We start from the raw sequence: 25,687 nt of genomic DNA on the forward strand, positions 1-25,687 counted from the left end.
ATCGTCAACGAAGTAGCAAAACATCACGTAACTATTCACTCTGGTAAAAATATATTACATATTATATTCTGCAAAAATCTTTAAAAGGTCACGTATATTCGGCCTACAAAAGAGAGTTGAGAAAAGGAGATTTTTTAATTATCAAATGTATATTCCATTTAGCTGTTGTACTTACGGCAAATTTATTACATTTAATTATTTGTCGAACACATATGTTGAATTAAAATTTTTACTTTATTATAATTATTATGTTATTAAGCAGATTACATATTAATTCTGCAATATGTATGTAATAAACAAGTGAATTAATTGAAAAAAAACATTACTTCTCTCAGTAACTACATTTTTAGATATTTTTAATTCACGAAATAAAACTGTACGAGAGAGAGAGAGAGAGAGAGAGAGAGAGAGAGGGAGGGATGGAGGGAGGGAGGGAGGGGAGAGAGAGAGAGAGAGAGAGAAAGAGAGAGAAATATATTTATATAATAATGATCAAAACTTTTGAAATAGATAGAACTTAGCAAATTAATAGAGTTTGGCAAACTTTATTTCCAATATTGAGTTAAAAATAGTTGTTACATCAATAAAACTAAAAGATTTATAGATTTATTTGCAGATTACGAATAAACGTGTATTTAAAACTCAATTTATTTGTTAGTAACCAATAAATTTTTAGTTTTATTTATATCAGAATTTATTTGAATACAATTTTATTTTTTGTTCTACAAACATTTAAACGAAGAGTACTTTAAACAAATTTATTGAAAAACAAATAATTATAAAACTATAAAAATGAAAAACTCTACGCAACATAATTAAAAGTTTTCCTTTTCTCCAATCAAAAATTATCTATTCCGTATGGAAAAAAAATCTTTTTTTTTTCTCTCTTGTTTATAAACTTGAAGGAAATTTTTATTTCGATAAAAAAATCTTTGAATAGTTCTTCCATGAATAAAAGATTGTTTGTGGTTTACAAACAATATCTATTTTATTTATCTCAGTTCTTGTTTTGATAAAAATTGATTCGAATAACGCTGAACTCTGGTAAATCATTACTCACTATTTTACTAAGTTCTTCGTTTTTATTATATATGTATATATATATATAGAAAATATATCATAATCTTCCCAGACGACGTAGAGTAAGCTTCGAGAAAGGCCATTCTCATTCGTCTTAAGCGCAGAAAATTCTCCGCCAAACTAAAAACATTCCCCGCCCTCATTTATCGCTATTTATCGATTAAGCCACCTGTTCCCTTCGTTTCAACCATATTTACTCGTATCCCTCCGCGGATCAGTTTACCTTCAGATAACCTTTGCGCGCACACGTCTACGAAGGGACGGAAAACACAAGTCACCCCTTAGCTCGCCACATGGATCCGCCTATCCCTCGCAGCGGTGAACGTTCGCTCGATAGGACGCCGTTTCTCTTGCTCTCACGTTTCCCGCGTTTTACTTTGCGTCTTCTCTGCGTGCGCTGATCATTTCACTCTCGCCTTCCCTCTTGCCCGTCACCTTTCCCTTCTAACTTTTATTTCTCCTCTTTGTCCCCGAATTTCTTCGCTCTGTTCGCACCTGGAACGCTCGGGTGTTTCTCTCTCTCTCTCTCTCTGTCGCGCGTAAAGCTATCGCTCTTCCCCTGATTTCCTCTTGCTTTTCCGCCCCGCGTGAATCTGTCTCTCCTCCTCGCGTGTCTACACCCTCGCTCTCCTCTTTGTCATCTCCCCACTTCGGCTCTTTTATCCCCTCTGTTCTCCCGATCCGCCTTCTCATTCTACGGGATCCCCTATGTGCGCTCATCTCCTCCGGAATCCGTGCTTTGAATGTATCCCTACTTCTGCATGACTAAGCTTCCGTCTCTCTCGCTTGCTTCTCCGACGATTCTTCAATTTGTTTTGTTACTTTTGCACGCTTTCTCTTCTTTTCCCTTTGCTCTCCCTCTCTCTCTCTCCGTCCCTCCGTCTCTCAACTCATGATTTCCTCTTTCTCTGACTCTCGTATTTCATCCCACATGCTAATACTTCTACCGTTTCCTCGGACAAAATATTCCCGTTCTTGTTTCAGTCGCACGCCAAGGATTTCTCGTTTCTCCGTTCTTTGCGACTTTGTCGCTCGTACGCGCGTCTACAGCTTCTGTTTCACTCGCAGTTGCAACTTCCGCCGGACGCAAGCTCATGATGTCTCGCCTCCTTTTTGTTCTTGTCCTTTTCTCTCCGGTGGCTTAGGTGGTTTCCAAGCAGTGCTTTCATCCCGCTTACAAGCATCTCTTTCCTCCTTCTCTACATTTAACGCTCTATCTTCCACCTTTATTTATTAAAGTTCTCTCTCTCTCTCTCTCCCCTCTTTGGTCGTTATTTGCTTTTCATAGGCGTCGATATCACTAGAAAGCAAATACACGAGCGATTATCCTTTCTATTTACTGTAATCAATTTTTCAAAAAATTTAAGAAACTATCATGAATAATCGCTAAAAAAAAAAGATACATCTTGATCAAACTTATTGTCAGAAGGATTCAGATAAAATCGTAGGAAAGGAAACGTATCGTATCAATTTTAAAAATTAAAAATCAAGGATGCAAACTTTTCTCCTCCGCTCGAAGGAATCGAACGGTCCGAGGCTTTGCAAAACGCCTCGAGACTTCGAAGATCGAAGCAACAATTATCCGCGCCTCCGCCTCTGCGGGCGTTCACGCACATCTCCTCTCCTGCTCTCGCACTTCTGCCAGCCCTTCACGCACCCACCCTACTTCGCGCCGCCCTCCTCCGCGCCGTCATCCCTCTCCCTGGACCACTTCTCTCCCTCGCTGCTCCCTTCTCCCGGCCAATAATCTCCTCTCTCCCCCCTATCGGTCGGTCCCCCCTCCCCCCCTCCACGGGGCGACTCGCAGCGTCCCTCTCTCGCGGTTTCTCTATTACACCCCGTGGACAGTCGCTCGGCAGCCACCCTTCCTACCCTCGGCTTCGGGCGCCGTCGTCGGAGCAACGGAGTGACGGTTTCGCGCGGCGCCGGGGCGACTCAGTCGACAGCGCGTTCCACCCGCGTCCAGATCCGTCGTCCGTCGCGCCATTCGTACGGTCGGACCACTGTCAGCCACTACGACTCGGCGCACCGCGTGGCGCGCGTCCCGCTGGCTTCGCCCGAGACCGTTCCAGGGCCTGCCCGAATTCGAAGAGCCCGACCCGGCCGCCGATCTTCCGAAAGCCGCCAGCTCGCCCGCCAATCCGCTCGCACGCTTCGCCACCCGCGCGTTTGGACATCCGAAAATGGTTCGTTACTCCCTCCTTTGACTTTGTGTAGCAGCGAACGCCACGGCCAGATGCAACGGTGAACATGAACCCGGGTCGCGATCGATTCACGAGGATTACGCTAGATCGCTGGCGTTATTTCCGTAATTGGATGATTAATCTTGCGTTTAATTATATACACATTGCGTGTGCGTACACATCTATTTTCGGGCGTTCGCGTATAATGTCGATTGCAGTCGGATCGATAAAGCCACCGAAATCGAACTTTAGAAATATCAATTTACGCTAAAGCGCCTAAAATCGTTGATTGTATCTGTATTCTACCTTTTTCTCCCCCGTTAATGTCGTAAACTAAAGAAATGGGAATGCATTAACAGTGGATTTGAATAACATTATTGTAATTTGCTCGCACGCAACGAGCATACATGTTCGAGTGTTTATCAAGCTAGATGTATTAGCATTTATATGTCTAACGATGCGCATAGATAATTAGAATTCGCGTCACGTGCGTTAATCTAATGTGTCGCGAATATTCTTCTGTCGTGAGGAAGATTAAATGCTTAGAATGCACACAGTTTCTTTTCCATCTTGTGCGCAGAGTGCCGGGGATTATTTCACAGCGTCATCACTGATAACTGAAATTTTAATGCGCTGAGCAATTTATCGGAAATATGATTAAAAATCATAAGTTGCAAATCCGTGCTGACATGAATCAAACTCGATTATTATGCATCATTTGGGACGCTCGAGTGAACATAATGTACAGTTTATCGGAAATCGTAATATATTCGAAAAGAAGATGATTTCTTGTGAAAAATAAGTGTGAGATTAAAATTTTTCATACAAAACTCTATTTTTCAGAAAATTAATCTTGAGAATTAAAAAACTAATGATGTATTTTTACTTGAATAATTTTCAATAACATTATATCATACATTATCAAATTTATCTCGAAAGAAAAAAAAGGTACAACTTTCCATTTGATAAAGTAATTTAAAATAATTTATGTTACAATACATACAAGATTTACTTCATTTCTTCGATAGATAATATTTTTTTATATACTTTTGAATAGCCATTGCCGAAACGAATTGAATGGCACAAAATTGTTGGAAATTATTCAAACTTGAATAAATGCAAATGTGTCATTGGTTTTTTCAGTTTTAAAAATCAACTTTCTCGACAATGCAGCTTTTCAAACATTTCTATTTCATTCATTAATGCACAAAGAAGATTCGTCTTTTTTTTGACGCATTACGATCTCCTGTCCTGTAATTTACTATTGTTTTTTTGTTTTATCGCGCTATTATTTTTCGCACATGAATGCAGGGAGACAATGAAAGAGATAACATCGCTATCTCCTTCCGCGACAGTAGTAGATAGCGACTATATTTCAGTCGGCGCGATATATACTGTTTGTCTGCCCGGCCGCGTCGTGTTTTGACGCGTTGAAAAACTTGGTGATCGCCTTGCGACTCCACTCGCCAAGAGTATCCATTTGATAAGCAGAGCTTATATTGGCGAAGCAGGCCAGATATAGATCTCGAATCCGGTGATGTATGCGCGCGCGCGCGCGCCTTTCCCGTCGACATTCTCTCCGAAAAGCTAGGTAGCTGCTTAATTTATGTACTAGCTGCCTGAATATAAGGTTACATAGCGAAAGCACATAAGTGATAACCGAAGAGCAACGAAGACTCGTCACATATGTAAACAGCTGTAGCTTCGTATTCACACAGCACTGAGTCGCTGAATTATATGAAATCTGTGCTGTTTTCTATTTGCCATGTGACATTAAATAAACGTAATATGCTAATACACGGAGAATTTATATGATACTTAATTCTCTTCCAAATCAATTACTAAAGTTGTAATTGGAACAAATAAATTGTAAATTACGTCAATGTTTGCTTTGCGAGAAAGTATTTTGCAACAGGAACGAAATTAAAAGAATATCCTTTAAATAGTATGACATCTGCAACACGTTTAAATATTTTATAAATATTTAGAAACTTAACAAGCTTTCTATATTGCTGCAATCCAGCACAGTTATTTCAAAACGTAGCAATATCGGAATGTAATCGAATATTTGCGATTATTCACTCGAATCACTCATGAGTACTTTAAAAAAAAAGATATCAAAATAAAATCCATATTTTATATATGTGCTGTAAATACTGATTTTGATATCATCGCAGTTGTGTGCGTTTAAATTTTTATCCCTTCTCATCTTTGCGTCATCAAACGCGATGAAAGGCGCCGATAAGCCTGAAAAGACTCTATATATCTGAGAAATTAAGTGCCGTAAACTTAAAACTAATATAAACGTAATCTCTTGAATTCATTAACTCATTAAAAATTCATAGTTTATACAGCTCTCGCTCGTTTGCATGCTAAATCAGTTTGTATCAAGTTTCTAAAATTTGAAAGTTTTATTTTTACGACTTTCTTGGTAGAAGCTACGTTAGTACCGATATTCTTCCCGTAACTTATATCCGTGACAGAGAGTTATGAAAAACTAACCTAAAATCACATTTTACTCGCAAGATAGAGCGCGAATAAATTAAAATACGAGATATATAATTAGAGCAGTAAACAGTATCTCTCGAGTAAACAGAATTATGTGGTAATTGCCACGATGTGGTATCGTTTTATATTTGACCATCCAGTGCGCAGCGATTAAAACCGCAGATTCATTTTAGCGAGCATTTTTTACTAAATTTTTTGCCCATCCAACTGCCGAATAAATCTCAGTTTTCAATTACGCCCGCACACGTGTTGTTGAAAAATCGTTTCATAGATTATAAAAATGATATAATATGCTTGATAAAAAATTTGAAATCAATTCAATCTCAGTCCATTAATTCCAGAATATTCTACACGTGCATTATTTTTATCTGTAAAAACTCACAATTGATATCTGTGAAGAAAAGAAATAACGGGAACTTACAAGAAGAGAAATTTCAACAAACATAAAGGCTGGGATAACACAAGAAGCATGCCATGTTTGAACTTGCGCTTATTATGTTTGGATATCGCTCTTTATCCTCCTTTATTTAATATATTGATTTTAACGGTTTATAAAACAGCCAATCAAAAAATTGGATTTACTGCAATAACGCTCTTGCTCTAACCTAACCAAAAAAAAATATTTATCCTGTCTCCCTCCGTGTATTTATATACATCGCTCGGGCGAGCGAACAGCAGTGACGAGCCGTAAAAGCCTGTTTCGCGTTCTCGAAACATCTGTTCGCGATCGATCGAGATGTATCGCAGTAACTCGAATTTATGGATGCATACAACGTTTCAATCCGTTTGGTCGCGTGTGCTTTCGCGGTGAGAGCACGACGTTCGTCGTTATCACTTTCCATATCTGAGGCGTCCGACTAAAGCGCGCGTACTACTACTGCGCGCTGTACGCCGCTCACGTCTGATCGAGCAACGGCGCGATCTACTTGGCGCACGCGATTGTGTGGTCAGCGTCTCGCGTGATGATCGAGTAGCAGAAACGATCCACTTGGCGTGAGTACACTTCATCTTTCATCACCGACGGATCGGTTTACTCGCCGGCAACCTTGACTCCCTTTTCGTCGATCAAGAGGTATTTGCATTTTGGCTCCCTTTTCTTATTTCCTTCGTGCGCTTCCCGTTGTTATGAAATATCACGCTCGAGTGAAGCGCTGTTCTCTTACTACTTCGCGACGTCTCGCGTATGCTTGTTCATAGCGAAATAATTAATCTTCCACCCTTCTGCGAAATTCGTTACATTGATTGACGCGAATTATTGACGATGAATAAGATTCAAGTTATTAATTGCCGAGTCTAACGTGCGTAATTATCCCGGCGAAGTTTGTGAATAAATTATTCGATCATGTATATTTTATCGTGGTCTTTAAACGAAGCGTAATCTGTCGGCGATTGAACAAATGAAATTTTGTATATTTCTCTCGAAGCTCCAAATTAATTTCACGGCGCCATTATTGGCCATTATTACTCTCTCTTGTGTGACCTTTATAGCGAGTCATTCTCAGAGAACCATTACATCTGGAATGTTAGAACCTGACACGTGTTGAAAAAGCTATCTTGATAGAAATACTTTTCCACGTGCGCGGAATAGCTCTCCGTTCTGAAGTCTCATTTTACTTTATTTATATTCCACGCTTATTGTATTCTTAACTTTGAACATTGATAATACTATCGATATCCAAAGATAATATTTTAGTACCGCGCTATACAATATTTATACTTAATTGTAAATTTATTAAGACTAGTATTTTATCACAGAATTCTAGTTAAAGCACGATTTAATAAAATGTAAAATAAAACTTTTGTAATAAGTTTCGATAAACTGCGTTTATTAAGATTTCAGTAAAAGCTCTCTGTAGATTTGCAAATGTAAGAGCCACTGAATAAATATGCCGAAAATTATCATAGTAATTTTCCGGCAGCGTCCACAGCTCTCGAAAGAGGACCTAATGACTCAATTAAATATTGTTTTAGAGAACCAATTAAATAATGCACGAGAAACATGAGCGTCAGCGAATATGGAAAAATCCCGCTCGTCCGTAGAGCCGTTTAATGAGAGAGCGAGCGTGTGACGGGCGGACAGAAGAGCGGAGGGTAATCGTATTTCCGGCGAATTTCCGACTCGGTTGATCGACTCATTGGCACCAGTCAGCGATATGCCTGTAATTTCAGCAGCCTACAAATATATATATATATATATATATACGTGCCGACGCAACGCGAACAGTTGTCATCGTCGTCGTCGGTCTGTCTGGAGCCCGGAGAGACAACGCCTCGTTTCTGAATTTCCATCGATCTGCCGAAATCCGCGGGTTCGGCCTTAGCCGCCGTCAGCGACGCCACAGTTGTATTTTTAGCCCGGACATCGGCCGGATATAGCTCTTCCCCGTCGTGCGCGCCGTTAAAAATAAAATACACGGGGAAAAGTGGACGACCAAAGGTCAACCGGGGCGTGGCTGGTTACGCGGGATAATTACGCGAAATGCGCCGAGACATTTCTGACGGCGCGCGCCGTCGAGCGTCTTCCATTATCTCGAGTGATTATTCTCTCGCTGGTTAAACACATCTTCCGGAATAATAGCGCGCGCACCACCGCTCAGCCGGTTTCTTTCGCGCTTCGCGACGCCGCTCGGACCCAATCGCACAGCGGTTTGCGCTTTCAGATGAGTTTTTACCGCCACGGACGTCCCGAAGTTGGGTAATTAATTTCTCCGCGCGCGGAGAAGATAATTAATATTGGTTTTTAACTTTATCACCAACTTTCGCGTCAACGGGCGTTACCTTCGCGACGGACCTCGAATAACTTTGCAACAAACCATACTTTTTTCTTTTCAAGCTGCATATTTCATTTGCATGGCGAAATCTGCCGGCGAGCACCGCCGAGTGCCAATTTTCAACTTTGCTCTCTCATTGCGTGAGGCGGCACACTTGAAATTAAAAATTATAACGCGCCGCAAACTCGTCCAATATTGTACACATTTATTACACCGCGTGGATTCACGGGGGAAAAAAATTATATCGGTCTCGCGTCGTATTTTAAATTCTCTCCATTTCTGCGTGTCGAAAAATCACATTGACACATCAATTTCGCCGCGCAATCGAGATTAAAGTTGGCCGCATTTTCGCGAGACATATAAATAAATATTATATATTGATTTTCTAACTGTAAATTACACGCCGAACGGCAAATTGGAATAAATGTGAACGCGACGAAAAATAAATTTTGCCCAGAAACGCAGAAATGTTTCCCAATCAGGGAAAATTACGGCTTTGCCGAGCTTTCTGCGACGGGAATTTCACGGCACCGCCGGGACTTGGCGTGTAGAATTCGCGAAACCCGACGCGCCGAACTGCCGAAGTTCCGCGATAGTCCCGTGTGAAAATAAATCGAATTATTGAGGTTTCTGCATGTGCTACGCGAACGGCACTTATGTACAATGGACACGGTATTGGAAAAACTTTTTATCCGCACATATATGATCGTTGCACATGTGCCGCTCGTTAACGATCCAGCATGGGATGATAGTATTGTGGGAATTACGGCTAATTCGCTCTCAGAGCGAATACGAAAGTTAACTGCGCCGTAGGATGTGAGCGGAAATTTTTCAATTGCCGTATTACGTCATTGCCGCGAAATGAAATCTTGATATCGCCGATAATTTAATATCCGATTTGATATTTGCCGTAGCGAAATTGTCTCCGAGCTCGTCGATGAGCTCGCACGTAAAACGCCGCGTATTTCCTATCATCGATAGCGCTTCGCGTCGCTAATAGAATGTTACGAAATCCCCCTCCCCCTCCCCCCCCCCCTCCTGCTCCTCCCGCTAAGTTTGCACACTCCCGGACGTATGCTTGATATTTGATAACAGCGGAGCGTCTTGTTTCCTTGGGCATAAATCTGTCAGGATTTTCCCCGCGAAGTTTAATCGCGGAACGATGATTCTACATTATAATCCTGGTGTCTCTGCGGCGTTGGAGCGCAAAGTTATCCACTTATAGTTAAACAGAAAAGTTTGAGGACGTGCTCCAAGAGCATCCGCGGATAACATCTTGTTTATGTACGCCGCTACGCCCGGGCGCCGTAACGCTATCTTTATCATTCGATTATTTATTGGAAAATTAGATCTGCTAACCTAATTACATCCGAAATGCACAGTCCTCTTAACCCAATTACGTCGAAAATGCGTGCACACTCGGCTTATTATAAAAATATTAACGAGATGAAAATGAGAACGTGTAGTTTCATGCGCAAAATATAATTATGAGTAAAATTTGCTTCGCGTTAGGCGTGTTTGTTCACATTTTTATTTATTTCCAGCAACAAAGTCGCAATTAAAAAGATTGTGAAACGTTCGACAATATCGTGCGCGTTAAATTAATCGAAGGATTGCCTGAGTAATTTATCAGATCGGACGCGCGCGCGCGCGCGCGCGCGATAGACTTGTGGCTGGACGAGACTGGTCGAATCATTCTTTTTTAGCAACAACGCGTCTCTTCGGAATAGCTCTATTATTCACCCGAAACAGGCGTGGAACGTACATAAACGTCATTCGATATACGACTAAACCTTTAGTGTCCTTGCGATACTTGGGCCATAAAATCCAGTGTTGAATTTAACAGCCAACATGAATACAAATAAGTCGAAAGGGTTTTAAAATATTTTCTTTTCTTCTTTTACTTGGAAATAAAATGGAGGGTAGAGTTCCGAAAGAGTCAACCGTCCGATTTTGCTATCGTTTGATATACTACTGTATTTTGGTGCGCTGGTTACGAATGTGATAACGAAAATTACCGTCAAGGTCATTTTCAAGGTCAAAACTTAAAAAACTCAAAAATTGTCGTTTTTTTAACATTATTTTGATAAATATTGATGTAACAAAGAAATGATTCAAATAAAAGTTGTAGCTCTTGAAAGAATACATCATTTATGTCCTATGCATTTTTTGCATAGAATCAATATTTTTCGAGAAAAATGAGATAATAGGAAAGGCATTTCCACTGCATCCACGCATACACTTTACAAACGCGAAGCGAAGGTTCCACCTGGGTTTGCAACTTTCCACGCAAAGCGAGGTTCCAACCCAAATCCAAGTGTATAGTTTTTTGATGGTGGAGCCCGCCGTAGGGGGGCGGAACACACTGCATATCGCGGGGGGAGTGTCTTTCCTATCATCTTATTTTTTTCGAAAACTATTGGTTCTATGCAAAAAATGCATAGGACATAAATGATGTATTTTTTCAAAAGCTACAACTTTTATTTGAAACATTTCTTTGTTACATCAATATTTATCAAGATGATGTTAAAAGAGACGATAATTTTTTAGTTTTTTTAAGTAGTTTTGACTTTAAAAATAACCTTGTCGGCAATTTTCATGATCATATTCGCAATCAGCGCACTGAAATACAGTAGTATACCAATCGACAGCAAAATCGGAGGGTTGACTCTTTCGGAACTTTATTCCAAAATGGAAAATGAAAAAGTATGGAAAGCATGAGACACTTTGATTGTGAAACTCTACCTGCTTTTCATCATCGGTGTATCATTTTCAAAAAGCAATTTCCCGCTGCGTTTCTACCTTTGTCACGCGACATTTTCTTCCAACGAAGCTAAAACTTTAAACGTCAATTTCTCCTCAAAGCGGGATAACTTTTCAACGTTTTGACGAAAGTCTGCGACAGTTCGTGCTAGGGAATTAAGCGTGAAATTAACGTGACGCGCGCGCACACAAGTGTCGCGCTTCGGTCGATCGCGGCGAAGCGTGGAGAAGCAGATACGGAGCTAATAGGAATTGTGAATAGCTGCGGTTCATCGTTTGACAATGACGTTGACGCGGCGAACAATAAAGCCGGGCGCATTGTCGATTGCATTCGCGAGGGCACGCAGCGTGCGGCGGACAAAAGCTTCCCGTCTCTCGCCGTGCGGAGGCAACCGCGTACTGTTCGCTCATTAACGACGTGCGTCTTCGCGGGAACAAAGACACTCGCCGTGACTTCGTGTCGCGATAACGTCGAAACGCTCGATAAACTGCCAAACAGTTGTGAAGAGGAGGACAACTGCCGGATTGTCGCGAAAAAAATGTAGCAACGTCGTCCTCGAAACGTCATCCTTTCCACATGTCGCGTATTTTTTCTGAAGATACATCGAATATCGTTGAACACACATCCGTCGTTTATGCTTCCGCGCATAATGCTGACTGAAGAGCGATTTAATACTATCAAACTATGCGCGCGGAAACTCCACGGTTCGAATGGAGTATTGTGCTGCGAAATTTATTAATTAAATGCAAATTTGCTCTCGAACTTGCGACATTGCATAATTAATTTGCAATTAAATCTCTTTGCAAGATGCAGCCTTATGAGCGAAGTAAAAGCAAATTCGAACGTGGCGAAGTTTTGCCAATAATTATAAGAACCGTAATTACAGCAGTCGAAGCGTGGAGTCGAAACTCGGAAACAAGTGCTTTGATGTGATACAAAATAGAAATGCCGTTCGAGTTAATGAAGCTCGTTTGACGTCTAGAATTCAATCCGCTTTAAATATAGTTAATTAGCATATCTGTTATTGACGGTGCACCAAATTTCAATGCCTCAACATTTGTAAATCGGTCACGATGCATTCGAATAACGCGCTCGTTCAAGCATGAAAACCTGCAGAATTATTGACGGGAGATTTCGATTGATTGCACAATTGTTAACGTGTTTTTAGGGATGCAAATACCGCGACATGCGACGATGAATCTTCGCCGAAACATTACATGCGCTCTCTTATGCACATCGGAATCGTCTCGCGGCAAAAAGCATTGATGCACTTGCATTCACGGAAACAGAGCTGGCTCTCGGAGCGACGAAGCATATTTTGCTAGTTAGAGCGTCGCTGTTTCAATAATTAGATTTCCATTAAACTCGAAATAACGGCGAAATTGCTCCTAATTGCAAGAGATGCCTCTTTGATAAATGCTAATCAAGTTTTTTTTATTAAAATTAACTTTCGTAATATTTTATATTATATAATATACATTTTTTCTATCCTTAAAATTCTGAAATATTAGATTAGCATATCTTTGCATTTTTAAGCTGATCTACAATTTTCTCTTCACTCTATTCGTCATTTTACGTATCGTCTGGTTCTTGAAAACATTTAAAGAATAAAAGCACACATGTACAAAATGCATATCAGTGTATTTTGATTCTTCAAACGTTTTTTTTTTTTTTTTTTTATTACATGGCGCTGAAATTATGAACAGAATTCTCTTTTAAATTCTTCGCGAGTTGTAGATCATTTAAAGCGGACTTAAAAATTCAAAGATTCACAAATTTAAATTTTAAAGTTTCAGGAATTACAAACATCCGCGTTGCACAAGTTTGGAAGTAATTTTATCTCGAATTATTATCCTGAATTGTGTAGTATATTGCTTGAAGTAAAATTTATCGTATACATTTTCTCGATAATTGCTCACAATAATTATATATATGTAAGCTTTAATAACTCCGCTGATAATATTTGCGAGTAAGTGAGTTGCTCGACTGAGTTTGCTGATAGCAGAATGCGACGCAATTTCCGTTGCGGAGAGCGTGGGATCCACCGCGGCCGCTGCTAAATTCGCACCGCGCTTTCCGGAAACAATGTTCGCCGTCGTTAATTGATAAACCGCGAGCACGCCGGATGTGTCATCGCGCCTAATTGCGGGCGCGTCAAAGCGCGGCTAACGCGTCGGATGCAACGCGTCGCGGCGAGCGTGCTGCATCAGCGGGCTTGCTCGAAAAGCGCGACGGGGGTTGTCAGCGCAAAACGCTCGCGGGACAAAAGCCGCCTGTCCCTTCGGTCGGGCGCGGCCGGTGAATGCCGGTTCGCGGTGTCAACAGGGACTCGTTTAATTGCGGAAAACAAAGGACCGCTCGAGCGCGCACAAGAGCGACGCGTGTGCACGCGACGGTAACGAAACTAACTTGTTGATCCCACTTAAGCGAGGAGCTTTATTAAGAAGCGCCTGGGGAATAATAATCCCCGTCGCGAGTCTTGCCGGCGTGAGCCTGCAAAAGTTGCATATTTAACGCGACGCGAAGGGGCTGAAATATCGGACGCGCGTGTCCGCCGAAACTCTCGGATTCTCCACTGGCATAGTCGGAGATTTTGAATTCTCGAGTCCGTAGCCGAGGATTCCTGTTCCGTCAAATACGCTTTGCTTGTCAAATGTCGGGAATAGTTCCGAGCGAGTTTAGAATTAGTTTGCTCGAGGAGCTCGCGAAAAGGTCGTCGCTGTGAAACAGGAAATGGAATAAGCGCGCCGAAACTCTTGATTACTCTGCTTCGTTTTAAAAAATACATTTACAAATAAGACGTTGTGAAAATAAAATTCTGGTGAAAATAAAATGCGGTCGCGTGCAATGGCGGTCTGCGCGCCGACCTTTTGCCCTAAAATTCTTTAGAAATGCAACAGAATAATACGAGAAGACAGCTACTTTATTTACGCGTTGGTGCGCCCACAAACTTCTCGTGATAAAAAAAAGGAGTCCAGAACTTTATTTCCTCATTGCTTTATTAAATAATTGAAAAAATGTCACGGAAACTGGCGGTTTTTATAAGATATACTGCAAAATTTCATTGAGACTTGATGAGCAAGCTGTATAAAATTAGCGCGGCATTCAACTAAACATATGCTAAACATATTTTATACAATTTATAATTCGCGACAGAATTTGAGATGAAATTCTACGTGTAATTTTACGTAAGACGGGAAATATTTGAAAAAAAATCTCAGTTTACATTACGCTACAAATAATGATAAATTATTTGTCGTAAAATTATTTCCAACGCTGCCCGGGTTTTCTCGCAATGACGCACCGCTTCTTTACGGCTCACTCATTCAAGAGCATATCGGCACACGATTGCAATTTGGAAACTATTGCGCGACGATGCAGAGCGATTTCCGTCTTTTCTACTGCGAGCTTTATCGTGTGAATGATAGCAAGGTGAAAGCATTGTAGTTCGTGTACGCCATGATGTGGGCAATAAAGAAAGGAAAACGTGCCATGAGTCAGCATCAAAACATATGGCACACAACAACGCTTCAAATATCCAGCACGGGACAATATTATATTCCGTGCCTCGCGTTTAACATTTAATTTTGATAAATGAGCCACTCTTTGTACCTGTTAGACACCTTTGTTCCGATTTATTAACTTGAAGATTAATTTTATTTAAATTCCACGTTTTAAAGCATTTAGAGCGTTTTGCTGTCTGTAACATAAGTGAACAAATGGATAAAATGAAACGTAGAGATCAGCGGAATGAAATATCCAAAAACATAATCGCCACTGTACTGCCCACGCAATATAAACATTTAGCTTCGTGAAATTTATCTCGTCAAAGTTTATTGCGCAAACAGCTGAAAGGATATTGTCGGACATTTGCTTCGGCGGATGTTTATTTTTTAATTTTATTTACATTTCTGTGTGAAATTTTTTCTATGCAAATTACAGACAAACATTTTTACATTATAGTGAGCAAAGGAGACGAAAATTTCCAGTCTCGTCTTCCTTTCAATTAAGGTCGAAGTCCAATTCTCTACGATTAGGTGTTCACAAAACCTTCGATCGCGGAGATTACAAATCGAGGAGTCGTTCACAATAATCGTTTCGCTCCGTGAAACAGCATTTGGGGCGATCTTAAAGACGCGTTCGACTTGAAGGAACATGAGATCGCATTAGAACGCTCGATTACGCCTTTCGCTTTATTCTTAAGAACGAACAATAAATTTCCCAATGCGATCGGAGAAAAAAGTTTCGCGGTGGCGAATTATAATGTATTCTACAAAAGCAAGGAATATTCCGCGCCGCGTACAAAGTTTTCACACGAAGCATTATTTTTCTCCTCTCGTTACTTTTATATCGTAAACATTTAAAATACGATAAGTTCTTGCTTTTGCGAAAACTATTTTACAATTACTTGTTTAATACACCGCTGCGTACGCGAAGAAATAGACACACATTCGTTGAAAATAACAGGAACAACCGCGCGAAACAATAACCCCATTATATATTAAATCCGTTGCAATAATAATTATATCTTCCCGCGTATCGCGCATACAACGCTGCTACTTCCACATTTCCCATTGTTACGTCGCATTGTTCGCCCGGGCTCGCGAATGCGGGCGGCCCATTCACATATCGCAATGGAGCTTTATTGTAATCGGCGAAAATTGCTTTCCAGCTCCGGCGAGTCGCGAGGGAGAAGATGCTCGTCGGTTAGACGGAGCTGAAGAGATGCACCTGAAGCACCCTACTTTCGACTCTCCGAGATACACATCGACGCTGCTCTCGTACGTAACTCGACGCTCCCCTTTGCCTCCCCCTCTCCACCTACCCCTCCCCCCCCCCTCGCCAACCCCTCGTGGCAGATTCACTTCTATCGGTGAGCTGCCTAACAAGCAAATCCTTTGATCGATGCTCACGTCGCCCGCAGGGCCGCAAACTCCGCCGTCGCGACGATGCTTTTCAATAACGAGCGCGAGGATTATATAAAGTCACGGGATGACAACTCCGGAAATTCGAAAGAATCGGCAAACACTCGCGCACCGTCCCCGATTTATCGTCTCCGTCGTGCGACGGGGCGCGGAAAATGCGACAGTAATCCATGCGCGTTTCACGGAATACACGCCCTCGCGCGGAGAACAAGCAGTCGCGAGCGAATAAATAATAGTCGGAGCGTGACAAATCGAAAGTACGAAGGGAGCGCGGGAATTTTCAGCGTCTCTCCGACTCGTCACCGAGTTTCCACGGCCGGGGACGAGTCGCTTGAAGATGCGAGAGACGGCCCGGGGCCGTTTATTTGTGCGCATAATTTTTTTTTCAAATGGAAATATCGGGAGTGATGCAATTTTCAAACTTGTGCTCGCTCGCCGTTATACATTTCCGTTCGCGTCCCCGTAAAATATACGAATATCCCACTTGAATCACAAATTGTTTAATTTCGCGCCGGGAAATACGCATACATCTACTCTCTTGTCAAAAATCACACGAATCTCTCGCCGAATGAAATAGATATTGCGAATTATCACTTTCGCGCATATTCGCGCATAATCGTAAATACGATCGCGGATTAATACGAAGCGATAAATTTTCTTCGGAATTGCCTCGGTGATTTTTCGAGTCACATTACCGTCGAGCTGATAAAAGATCATAATGCCACTCGTTGGAATAATCCAATGGTGAATAATGGAGGATAAAAATCGACTTACGAGAATCCTTCGCCCGCTCTATTTGTCACCCCGGTGACTTCCGCTCGTTTCCTCCTCAAAGTGGGAAGCCCGACGGCGCTGAAGTGTGTACACAACGAATATCTGCCGAACGCAATATCGTTAGCGAAGTTGCGACTTTAAAGCGTTACATAAATACAGTTATTGACACTTCCACGCTGCCAAATATTCCAAGAGACTTCAAAGCTTCGCGTGTAACATCGTTTCGCGCGAAGGGAACTTAATAAAGAACTATGTCGCGGCATCCGAATTACAGAAAACTCAAACTGCAAGAATTTCTGCAATTCAATTCCTTATAGAAGTCCATTAATTGCTACAAACACAACAACGTCTCCAATAACTTCAGTACATTTTATATAAACTGCGACGCAAAACTGACAAAATTTACCGGGACGAAAGAGAGTAAAATACGGGGGAAAAGAGGGATCAACTAAAGGAGTATAAAGGAGCTTGGAATAAAACGAGGAAGTGGGTTGGAAGAAGGGGAGGAGGGGGGGGAGGGAAAGGTCGCCGCGTTTGTAATCCTGTAAGCTGCGGAAAGTCCTGGCCTGCGGTAAAATGCGAGATTTCCTTTTCTAGGTGACAAACCGTGAGGAAAAAGTACAAACATGCCGGTGGGTGGACGAGTCGCGGGTAAAGTCGGCATCTACAGCTCCCACTACAATGGTAATGTGGATCGATGGATTCATTTCGTACCGTTAGGTATATCTCCTTATGACCACGTCGATACCAAAGCAATTTTTGACATTGAACGCATCAGGGAAATGTTTGAGATGCCGTGCAATCATTCTACGAAAGTAACGATTCTTCCCATACAGCACAAAACATTGCAGCAACATTGCGGCAATATTGCAATGTTCTTGCAATGTTGCTAGAATGTTGCAATATTGCCGCAATGTTGCTGCAATATTCTGTGCTGTATGGGTTCCGCTGTATTAATTCTAGAGCATTGCCGCAACGTTGCCGCAATGCTTTGTTGCTGCACGGCAAGCGCCGTTCACTTTAAATGTGCGATAGACGGGATCGAGAAGCGTGATATTTCGCACTGGCCGGATATTTCGATCACGTTATGTGTCGTCACGTCCTGATAATGCGCGCAGATACGTGGCTCGAGTGCAAAAGTACTACATTTTGATATTAATATTTATAAAATTTTACCTCGTCGTTTATTATCTCGTGACATAATGTTACAAATTCTCCTGCAATTTTTCTCTCTCTTTTTTTTTAATATTTTACGACCAAGGATCATTCTTTGTTTTCTCTTTCTCGTTTAATAATGACGTAATACGCGTAAAACTTTTAAAAAATAATTTTAAAATATTCTGTGAAATGTTTCTCTCTTTGTTTAACATTTTATGACCACAAACATCATTCTTTATTTTCTCGTTCTCATTTAATAATGACGCAATACGCGTAAAGCTTTTAAAAAAAAAACTGATTTTAAAATATTCTGTAAAACGTTTGTCTGGCTCTCGCGTTTGTCACGGGATATGCAAATGTACGATAATTTTTGTCATCTCTCGTGTCCTGGCGCATCGTATAACATGAATCTACCTGAATTTTTGTTGCCTCGTGTTGACACAACGACATGACATATACAAAGTGAATCAGCCTTAACAACAGCGATTTTTCTATTGCAGGCAGATCGAAATAAATCGAAAAAATTGTTTTGGTATGTGGCGCGTATATTATTGACAATTGGTATCGTAATTTTGTAAAAATCATCGAGAAGACTGTGTCGGTTCCACTACATGTCATTATTTGTATACCACGCTTTGGTACATAATTCTCTACATAATTTATCATTCACGACATACGCTGTTTATCGAGAAAATAACACGTCTCGAAGCAAGTTTTCCCACCCAGCGAAATTGATTTTTTTAACAAATAAAGCATACTGCGAAAAATAAGTCGATTCCTTTTTCTTCTCGAAAGCAAATTAAGATCCTTTCGCACAAAAAGAATGTATATCTTTAAACTAATGCTCAAAATTTTGCTGTAAAACGTTAAAATTTTTTTATGATTATTTATGTAATCAAATCTTACGCAAAATTCACTCGAAATGTTTTCTCCTTTCTTGAAAATCTCGGACGTTGTCATTATCGATATATCCTGCTTTGCAGACGTTATTTTTCTATTTTTCCGTGCGAGCACCTCAGAGACAGAGTACGTTAAGTCACATGAACATAATTTTTCTCCTTACTGCCAAATCATTCTCATTTCCAGTCCCATCTAAGTTTTTTCTCCAACTAGTTTTTTATTACTGACTTAAAACTGTTTGGCGTTAGATAAAAATTGGAGTCTAGAGTCTTGTAATAATAATAACTCAATTTACGAAAAATATGACTTCACGTGGTGCACCTCTGAGATACTCAAACACATTTTGCACGATTTTGCAGATTATATAAAAAAAAAAAAGAAAAACACAACCACAAATTTCTAACAAATTTGCAGAAACATTTCATATTTATTTTCGAAGAATACAAACAAAGTTGGCGCGCAAAGCATATGTAAGCTTGACTGTGCAGTGTTTTATTACGTCACTACAGTGTCACACAATTGCACGAAACTATTGCACGAGTCTATTGGACGTGGTCGAAATACGTAGCGCACTTTTGGCAGCGGCGAGATTGTTGGCGGAATCAATAACGCCGAATTGCCGGAATTGCGCTAATGTTTACCGGATGCAGCGGGGAATTTGTGAAAATGTTGACCCTGGGCCGGCTGCCAGTGACACGGTCGCTTTCTCATAATTTGCAAATAAAATTCTTCGTGTCTTGGTCTTCGGCGCCTGCTCACACGTTTGGACTTTCTCCAAGCGTTGCCGGGAGTCCGCCTTCGAATTCGTGATTCATCGCGCGACCGTCGTCGGCGAAGAGACTCGGCAAATTAGAATAGCACAAGCGGAATCTGCAGATATAAAATTCAAATTGTCCGGCGATAAATAAAATTATCGAAGTCGGGAGAAACTCGTGACATTTACGCTTTACTGAAGCTCAGCCAAAGACGCCATTATTTCATTTGTGCGGCAGCTCTGCGGAGTATTCATGGTCAGAAACTTAAGACGAGCTTTAAGTAAGCTTAATCTAAGGAAATCTCGAGATATCCGAGATTGGAGAAGCTTGCGCTGCGCTTTAAATGTCTCAGGAAACTAGATTCCGTTATAGCGATAAGAAATAAGGAGCTGTTGAGATAACAGAAACAAGAACTGGAATGTGCGAATCTTGATCTCGACGGATGAAATTAGAAACAATTAATGAGCTTCACAAATCAAGCTACCGAGTCTGCCAATTGTGGTTTCCAAGTCTCTTAAGTCTCGACTGTAAATACAGTCTCGAATGCTGCTAAGATATTCTACAAAGACGATTGAATTTCACGAAAACGTCGGCGTTGTCTCAGAATTTTGTAACAAATTTATTTTTATGAAAATATATATATATCAACTAAAGAAATAAAGGGCAAATGAGTCACAATGCTGGTCGTCCGTGCATATATTTTGAATTTTAAGCTTGTGATCACAAACGTTTCTGCCTAGACAAGGCCTTCATCAGTGTATAAATTATTAATACAAAAGTGTCTTGCGCATCATTAAAACTATATACGTACAAAAAACATTAAAAAATCGCAACGCTAAGTTGTATCGCCAAGCCGTTGTGTAAAAAAAGTGTTGAGGATAATTTATACACCGATAAAAGCCTTATCCAGGCAGAAGCGTTTGTGATTACAAGCTCAAATTTCAAAATATATGTACGGGCAACCAACATTGGCTCATTTGCCCTTTCTTTAGTTATTTATATTTATCGTAAGAGCCTTGATATTATAATATATATACAGGGTGTCTCAATAACTATTAGCACCTTAATATCTTCGAATCTATAAGGTTTAGAGAAAAATGTATATAACCAAAATTGCACGGTACAAAGGGGGCTATCATATGACGATAATAATTTTTGTCCAGGTGGAAGCGCTTCGGAGATTTCAAGGTCAACTTCGTGTTTTTAAATGGAATATGTTTTTTTTTTACATAATATGATTTCTCTAATTATTCTGCATATAAAAGTATTAAGGTAAAGGTATCGAAAAATCAATAAGTTACGAGATATTTTACACTTTATTCTGAAATGAGCCGGGCATCCAAAATACGGAATACGCTATTCCGCATTTGATGTAATAAATATTCACAAATTCCCCTCTCCAGAAAGGAATGCCGTTTTGGAACGTAACAGGTGTGTGTGAGTTATGATTTCGGGAGATAAACTCAGAATGCTTTCAGGAAAGGGATACAGCGGCATAAACGAGGAGATCATCTGGATCAGCGTAGGCATGGGCATCACCATAGCGATCCTGATCATCATAGCGCTGTGCTACATCGCCCGTGAGAAGTGTCGCAAGCGGCACGAGGGCTACTACACGTCCTGACGCATGTTTCCGCCGCCCTCGTGGGCGTCCTGGTCGTTTAGCCCGACGACACCAGGGATCCTCTTCAGCCCGACCATGTCGAGGGGCAAGCCGCGGGCTTACTATATCACCGTCTAAAACCCACCGCGTTTTTTCCCCCCGACGGAAAAGCCCCTGGAAGTCGTGCGAGAGCTGCGCGGAGCTGCGAAATGGAACACGGATGCGAAGTGCGCGCATTTTCCCACATTAGCAACGGTTCGCTGTGTGCAGAAACAGATTTTCATGGAGAAAATTGAGAGAATTTGCATATTCTGACGAAAGAATCTCCCATTAGCCGCTCTCTTCTCTTCGCTAAACCACCGTGAAACCGAAATGAAAGTAATTTTTTGAAATTAAAACTCGATAATAACAGACGTTAAGAACAATCGACCGGAATTAAAATCGCGCAATTATTATTACAAATCCGAAAACGGTGAAATTTACGTTTCATTTACGGGAGAGAATCAATTTCGAATTCCTGCGGGCGTAAAGCTTTTATCGCCAGGCACATATTCTCCTTGGGACACATTTGGTATGTCGTTCGCGCAATGCATTCCCGGCTAATGGTTCCAATTTCGCGCGTTATGAGACTACTGCCGGGGCTTTTCCCGAATAAGAGGGTAATCTTCGCGCCATTTTACGCACACCGACGAGAGACGGGAATTTTCAAGAGGGGGCGGAAGAATAGGATCGCCTTTTTAAGGCTTAATGAAGATTCCCGCCCAAAGAGAGATATTTAACGCAAACTTGTGTAGTGGGCAATAGTGCGGCTCTATTCGCTGTGAGTAGCGGTACATTCAACAAATTGTCATTCCTTCTAAACGCAACCCGAGCTTTGTATCTAGATAGTCGCGCGGTGCGTGTGTGTGTGTGTGTGTGTGCGTGTAGTCAACCGACCATTATTCTCATTCGCGAAACGTGTCCTCGAAACAACTTTTCGGACGTTTCTGAAAGACACAACAGGCTCTGCTGGCACTTCGGTTAAAGTAAACTGCACGAATAAAGTAAGTACAATTATTCACTGAGCACTGCGTTGGTATAAATAGATAAATGAAAATTAATTGGAAGATGTTCGTCTCCGCGCACGTTTAACTCGTGAAATTCAAATATGAAGTAGATAAAATTAACATATCTTTATTCTACTGAGAACTCTTTTTTTTCCTTTAAATTCCCGAGAATTAAAATTCAGAGAAAGAGTTGGAAAAAGACTCTGCACGCGAGATCAACGTACAATTGCCGGAACGGAGTCCGCGTAACGACACTTCAAACTTGAAAGACTTGAAGAAGAAAAAAAGATTACGGCACGTGTATTCGCGATGCCTTTGTTGAACAATCGTATCATTCCGGTACTTTCGTCACAAACGACGCCGCGCGGAATCGTTTTCGTTATTCACGCTTTTTTCGCTCGGGACAAATGAAAGTGTGTCTCATCAGAGCGCCGCCGAGTGGAAAATTCTCATTTCGAATGAAAAGCCGGTGATTTACGACTATTACGAGCGCCCACGGGTCATGCGATTTGATCTTTTATCCCGCCGCAAATTACGACGTCGGGGCTTCAAGTTTTATCCGGAAGGACGACAATTATTGCGGAAATCATTCTTTTCCCTCGCGAGCTCCGAACGCATTCGCTTCGCAAAGAGCAAAGAGCGATCCGCTGAACGTTACAACAGATCGGATAATTCCGTCGCGCGTCAATCATTCGCCGTAATTAACTTCGTTATCTTGCGAAGCTTCCGTCTGCATCACAACGTTGCCGCGGAGATGCGATGGAGCTTCAATTTCGCCTTCCTTTCCGGCGATTGCGGGAAATCGCTTAACTTCTTCCAAAGATCATTCTCTTATGTGTCTTTCTCGCTGCGATCGATACTTCGGCGACACTTTCCATTATTGGCTGCTCCTCGCAGCTGACGTTAGTTACACAATCTCTCTCTCTTTCTCTCTCTCTCCGTTGACATCTTCCATTTCTGTCAAACATGCATCTTCTTTAAAGACGTGCTCCAGCTCGCTCGTTAAAAGCAAACTCTGAAACGCAACCTAATCGCATTATTTCCGCATCTTCTCTTCTCATAATTTTCAATTTTCACGTGTAATCGTAAGAAAAATGAACGAAAGCTAAACGGACATTTTACTCGCCTATTAAACAAGAAAATTGCACAACGCGAGGAGATTGCGACTTGTAAACGCAATCTTTTAATACAATGCAGCTTTAAATTGTATACATTATTGATTTTCTAAGAAACTGCAATACTCGACTGTTTCTGACGCTCGCAAAAAGCATTAACTTTTCACTTTATACACTTCGTATAATTTATATATTTGCCAATTTATGCAACGCGCGCATTACGAAAAAGTTCTCGGAAAAATTTAAACGTAAAGAAAAACAGAATGTTTTCTTCACAAAGATACTTCGTAGAGAACACTTAAAAGGACAAAACACGTCGGAAGTAAATTACACACTTGAAGTTGCCTTCAATCTTCTACACGTCTAAAAACTCAAAGCAGCTTCGAGCATGCAATTTATTTCAGGCGTGTTTTCTTCCTCCGTTCTTCTTGCGAGCGTCGAATACGTCCAAAATGATCTTCTCCATCGTGCATCCTTCTTAGCTACGTTATCGACTTCACATGTGCGTTCAATTAACGAAGTTCACCTGTGCGTAATCGATGGAGTAACTTAGTTCTAACGTAAGCTCGAGGCTGCGATCAAATTTCATTATGACGTAAGAATTCTGACCAAACCCTAGAGTACATTTTCTGAACTGAGATCCTGAACCTCAACCTGAAGATAATATCGACTTTTAGAGGAGCTTTAGAGCTATTATATAGAAATAACGGGTATTTGTTGTTAGAGGAGTTTCTTTCCGAAGTGTGTTCTCTGCGAAATATTTCCACCGGGGAAAAAGAGCCTCATTTCTTTACGTTTAACATTCTCCAAGTAGTTGTCCGCATCGCATAATTATTGAAAACTTACGATAATTATTAATAATTTATCTTGTTTCTGGATAAAAAGGAATTAATAACGCGGTAAGAGCTGGTATAAAAATACAGACAATTGGTAGTAAATTATTTTCACAAAATTAAATATATATCTAACGACTTGTGCAAAACTCGCCTTCAAAATATTTATCAGATGTGTTCTATATATAAATATATCACAGTTAAAAAAAAGTATTCCGCGGCTAACAGCTTCGGAAAACTCTATGTGTTAGAGAGTTATATATACATATATATATATATACATATGTCGTTGTGACGTCAACTAAAAAAATGTTATGTAGATAACGCGTGAGATTAATGAGTGCGAAGCGGCCGGTTGCCAATCGACGAGATGATAAAGATAGAAAGAAAAAGCTCCTCAACATTATCTCTACGCGTTATTTGTAAAAATACACGACGGTCAACGCACGATTTATCCGATATAAAAAAAAAAAATGTTATTAATAACTGTGTTCTCATTGATAGTAGTTGATGTAAAAATACCGACACTTGTTGTACCGCAGCAGCGTTGTCTGGATTATTTTTACAAAACTACGTCCAATTTAATCTGAAACGGATTTAAAAAAATCCATCAATAACCCATTGCTTATTCAACGGCGCGACTATTTTGATAATTGCATATTTACTTGCAGGCGTTGTAGCTGACGAACAACAATGCATTTTACAATTCGTCGTTGATCAATCTAGATGACAAAAGGGCACGAGTTGCCGTCGTGCAATTATTCGCTTGACGCAAACTGTCTTCGGAGGCGCTTGACGACCGGCGACCTCGTACTTAAGTAAAGCTAAATGTTCCTCGCGCGTGCGATCCACCGTCGTGGACTTTAGACGTTTGTATTTTATAATTGTCGAGAGAGAGCTCGTTTCCACGCCGACGGCGGAATCTCTTCGAGTCACGCGCGGCGTATTTTACAGACTTTAATATAACGTTTTGAACGTGCGGCACCGATCCCTGCGCAAATCCGCACGATCGCACACCTCCTAGTCTGCACTTCTACTGAAAGTAGAAAGAGTGCCGTTCGTTGTATTACGTCTATCGCAAACGACCAACTTGATAGATCGCTGTGTGTATGACTTCTTCTTCTTCTTTTTTGTCCATTTGTAATGAATAAACTATTGTAACACTATTTCGACCTCCCGTAACGCGTTTCCTCATCCTTCATAATCCAAGTATCAATCAGTTAATTAACTGAAGTTATAGTAATTAATCAGATATACAATGATTGAGCGTCA

General features: G+C 40.9%; 1 protein-coding gene across 3 annotated transcripts; it reads left to right on the forward strand.

Moving 5' to 3' along the window:
- On the forward strand, positions 1-25,581 carry LOC105679602 (uncharacterized). 3 transcript variants are annotated; one of them, XM_067349021.1, is made up of 4 exons: positions 1-43; positions 15,979-16,087; positions 17,603-17,725; positions 21,297-25,581. In XM_067349021.1, exons 3-4 carry the CDS (start codon positions 17,632-17,634, stop codon positions 21,440-21,442), a joined length of 240 nt encoding a protein of 79 aa, XP_067205122.1. In that variant the 5' UTR covers positions 1-43; positions 15,979-16,087; positions 17,603-17,631; the 3' UTR covers positions 21,443-25,581. The 3 variants fall into 3 exon arrangements, with proteins under 3 accessions (XP_067205122.1, XP_067205121.1, XP_067205123.1); XM_067349020.1 differs by lacking the exon at positions 1-43 and adding an exon at positions 2,945-3,266; XM_067349022.1 differs by lacking the exon at positions 1-43 and adding an exon at positions 2,958-3,266 and having other exon boundaries at positions 17,603-17,689.
- The last annotated feature ends 106 nt before the right edge of the window (positions 25,582-25,687 follow it).

The sequence above is a fragment of the Linepithema humile genome, chromosome 2 (assembly GCF_040581485.1).
Source record: "Linepithema humile isolate Giens D197 chromosome 2, Lhum_UNIL_v1.0, whole genome shotgun sequence".
In the NCBI taxonomy this organism is placed as follows: Eukaryota; Metazoa; Arthropoda; class Insecta; order Hymenoptera; family Formicidae; genus Linepithema; species Linepithema humile.

Bases quoted from the DNA above. Each gene is read 5' to 3' on its own strand.
- LOC105679602 (XM_067349021.1), top strand. From the start codon at position 17,632: ATGCCGGTGGGTGGACGAGTCGCGGGTAAAGTCGGCATCTACAGCTCC. The intron at 17,726-21,296 runs GTATATCTCCTT...GAATGCTTTCAG, and splicing joins GATTCATTTCGTACCGTTAG to GAAAGGGATACAGCGGCATA.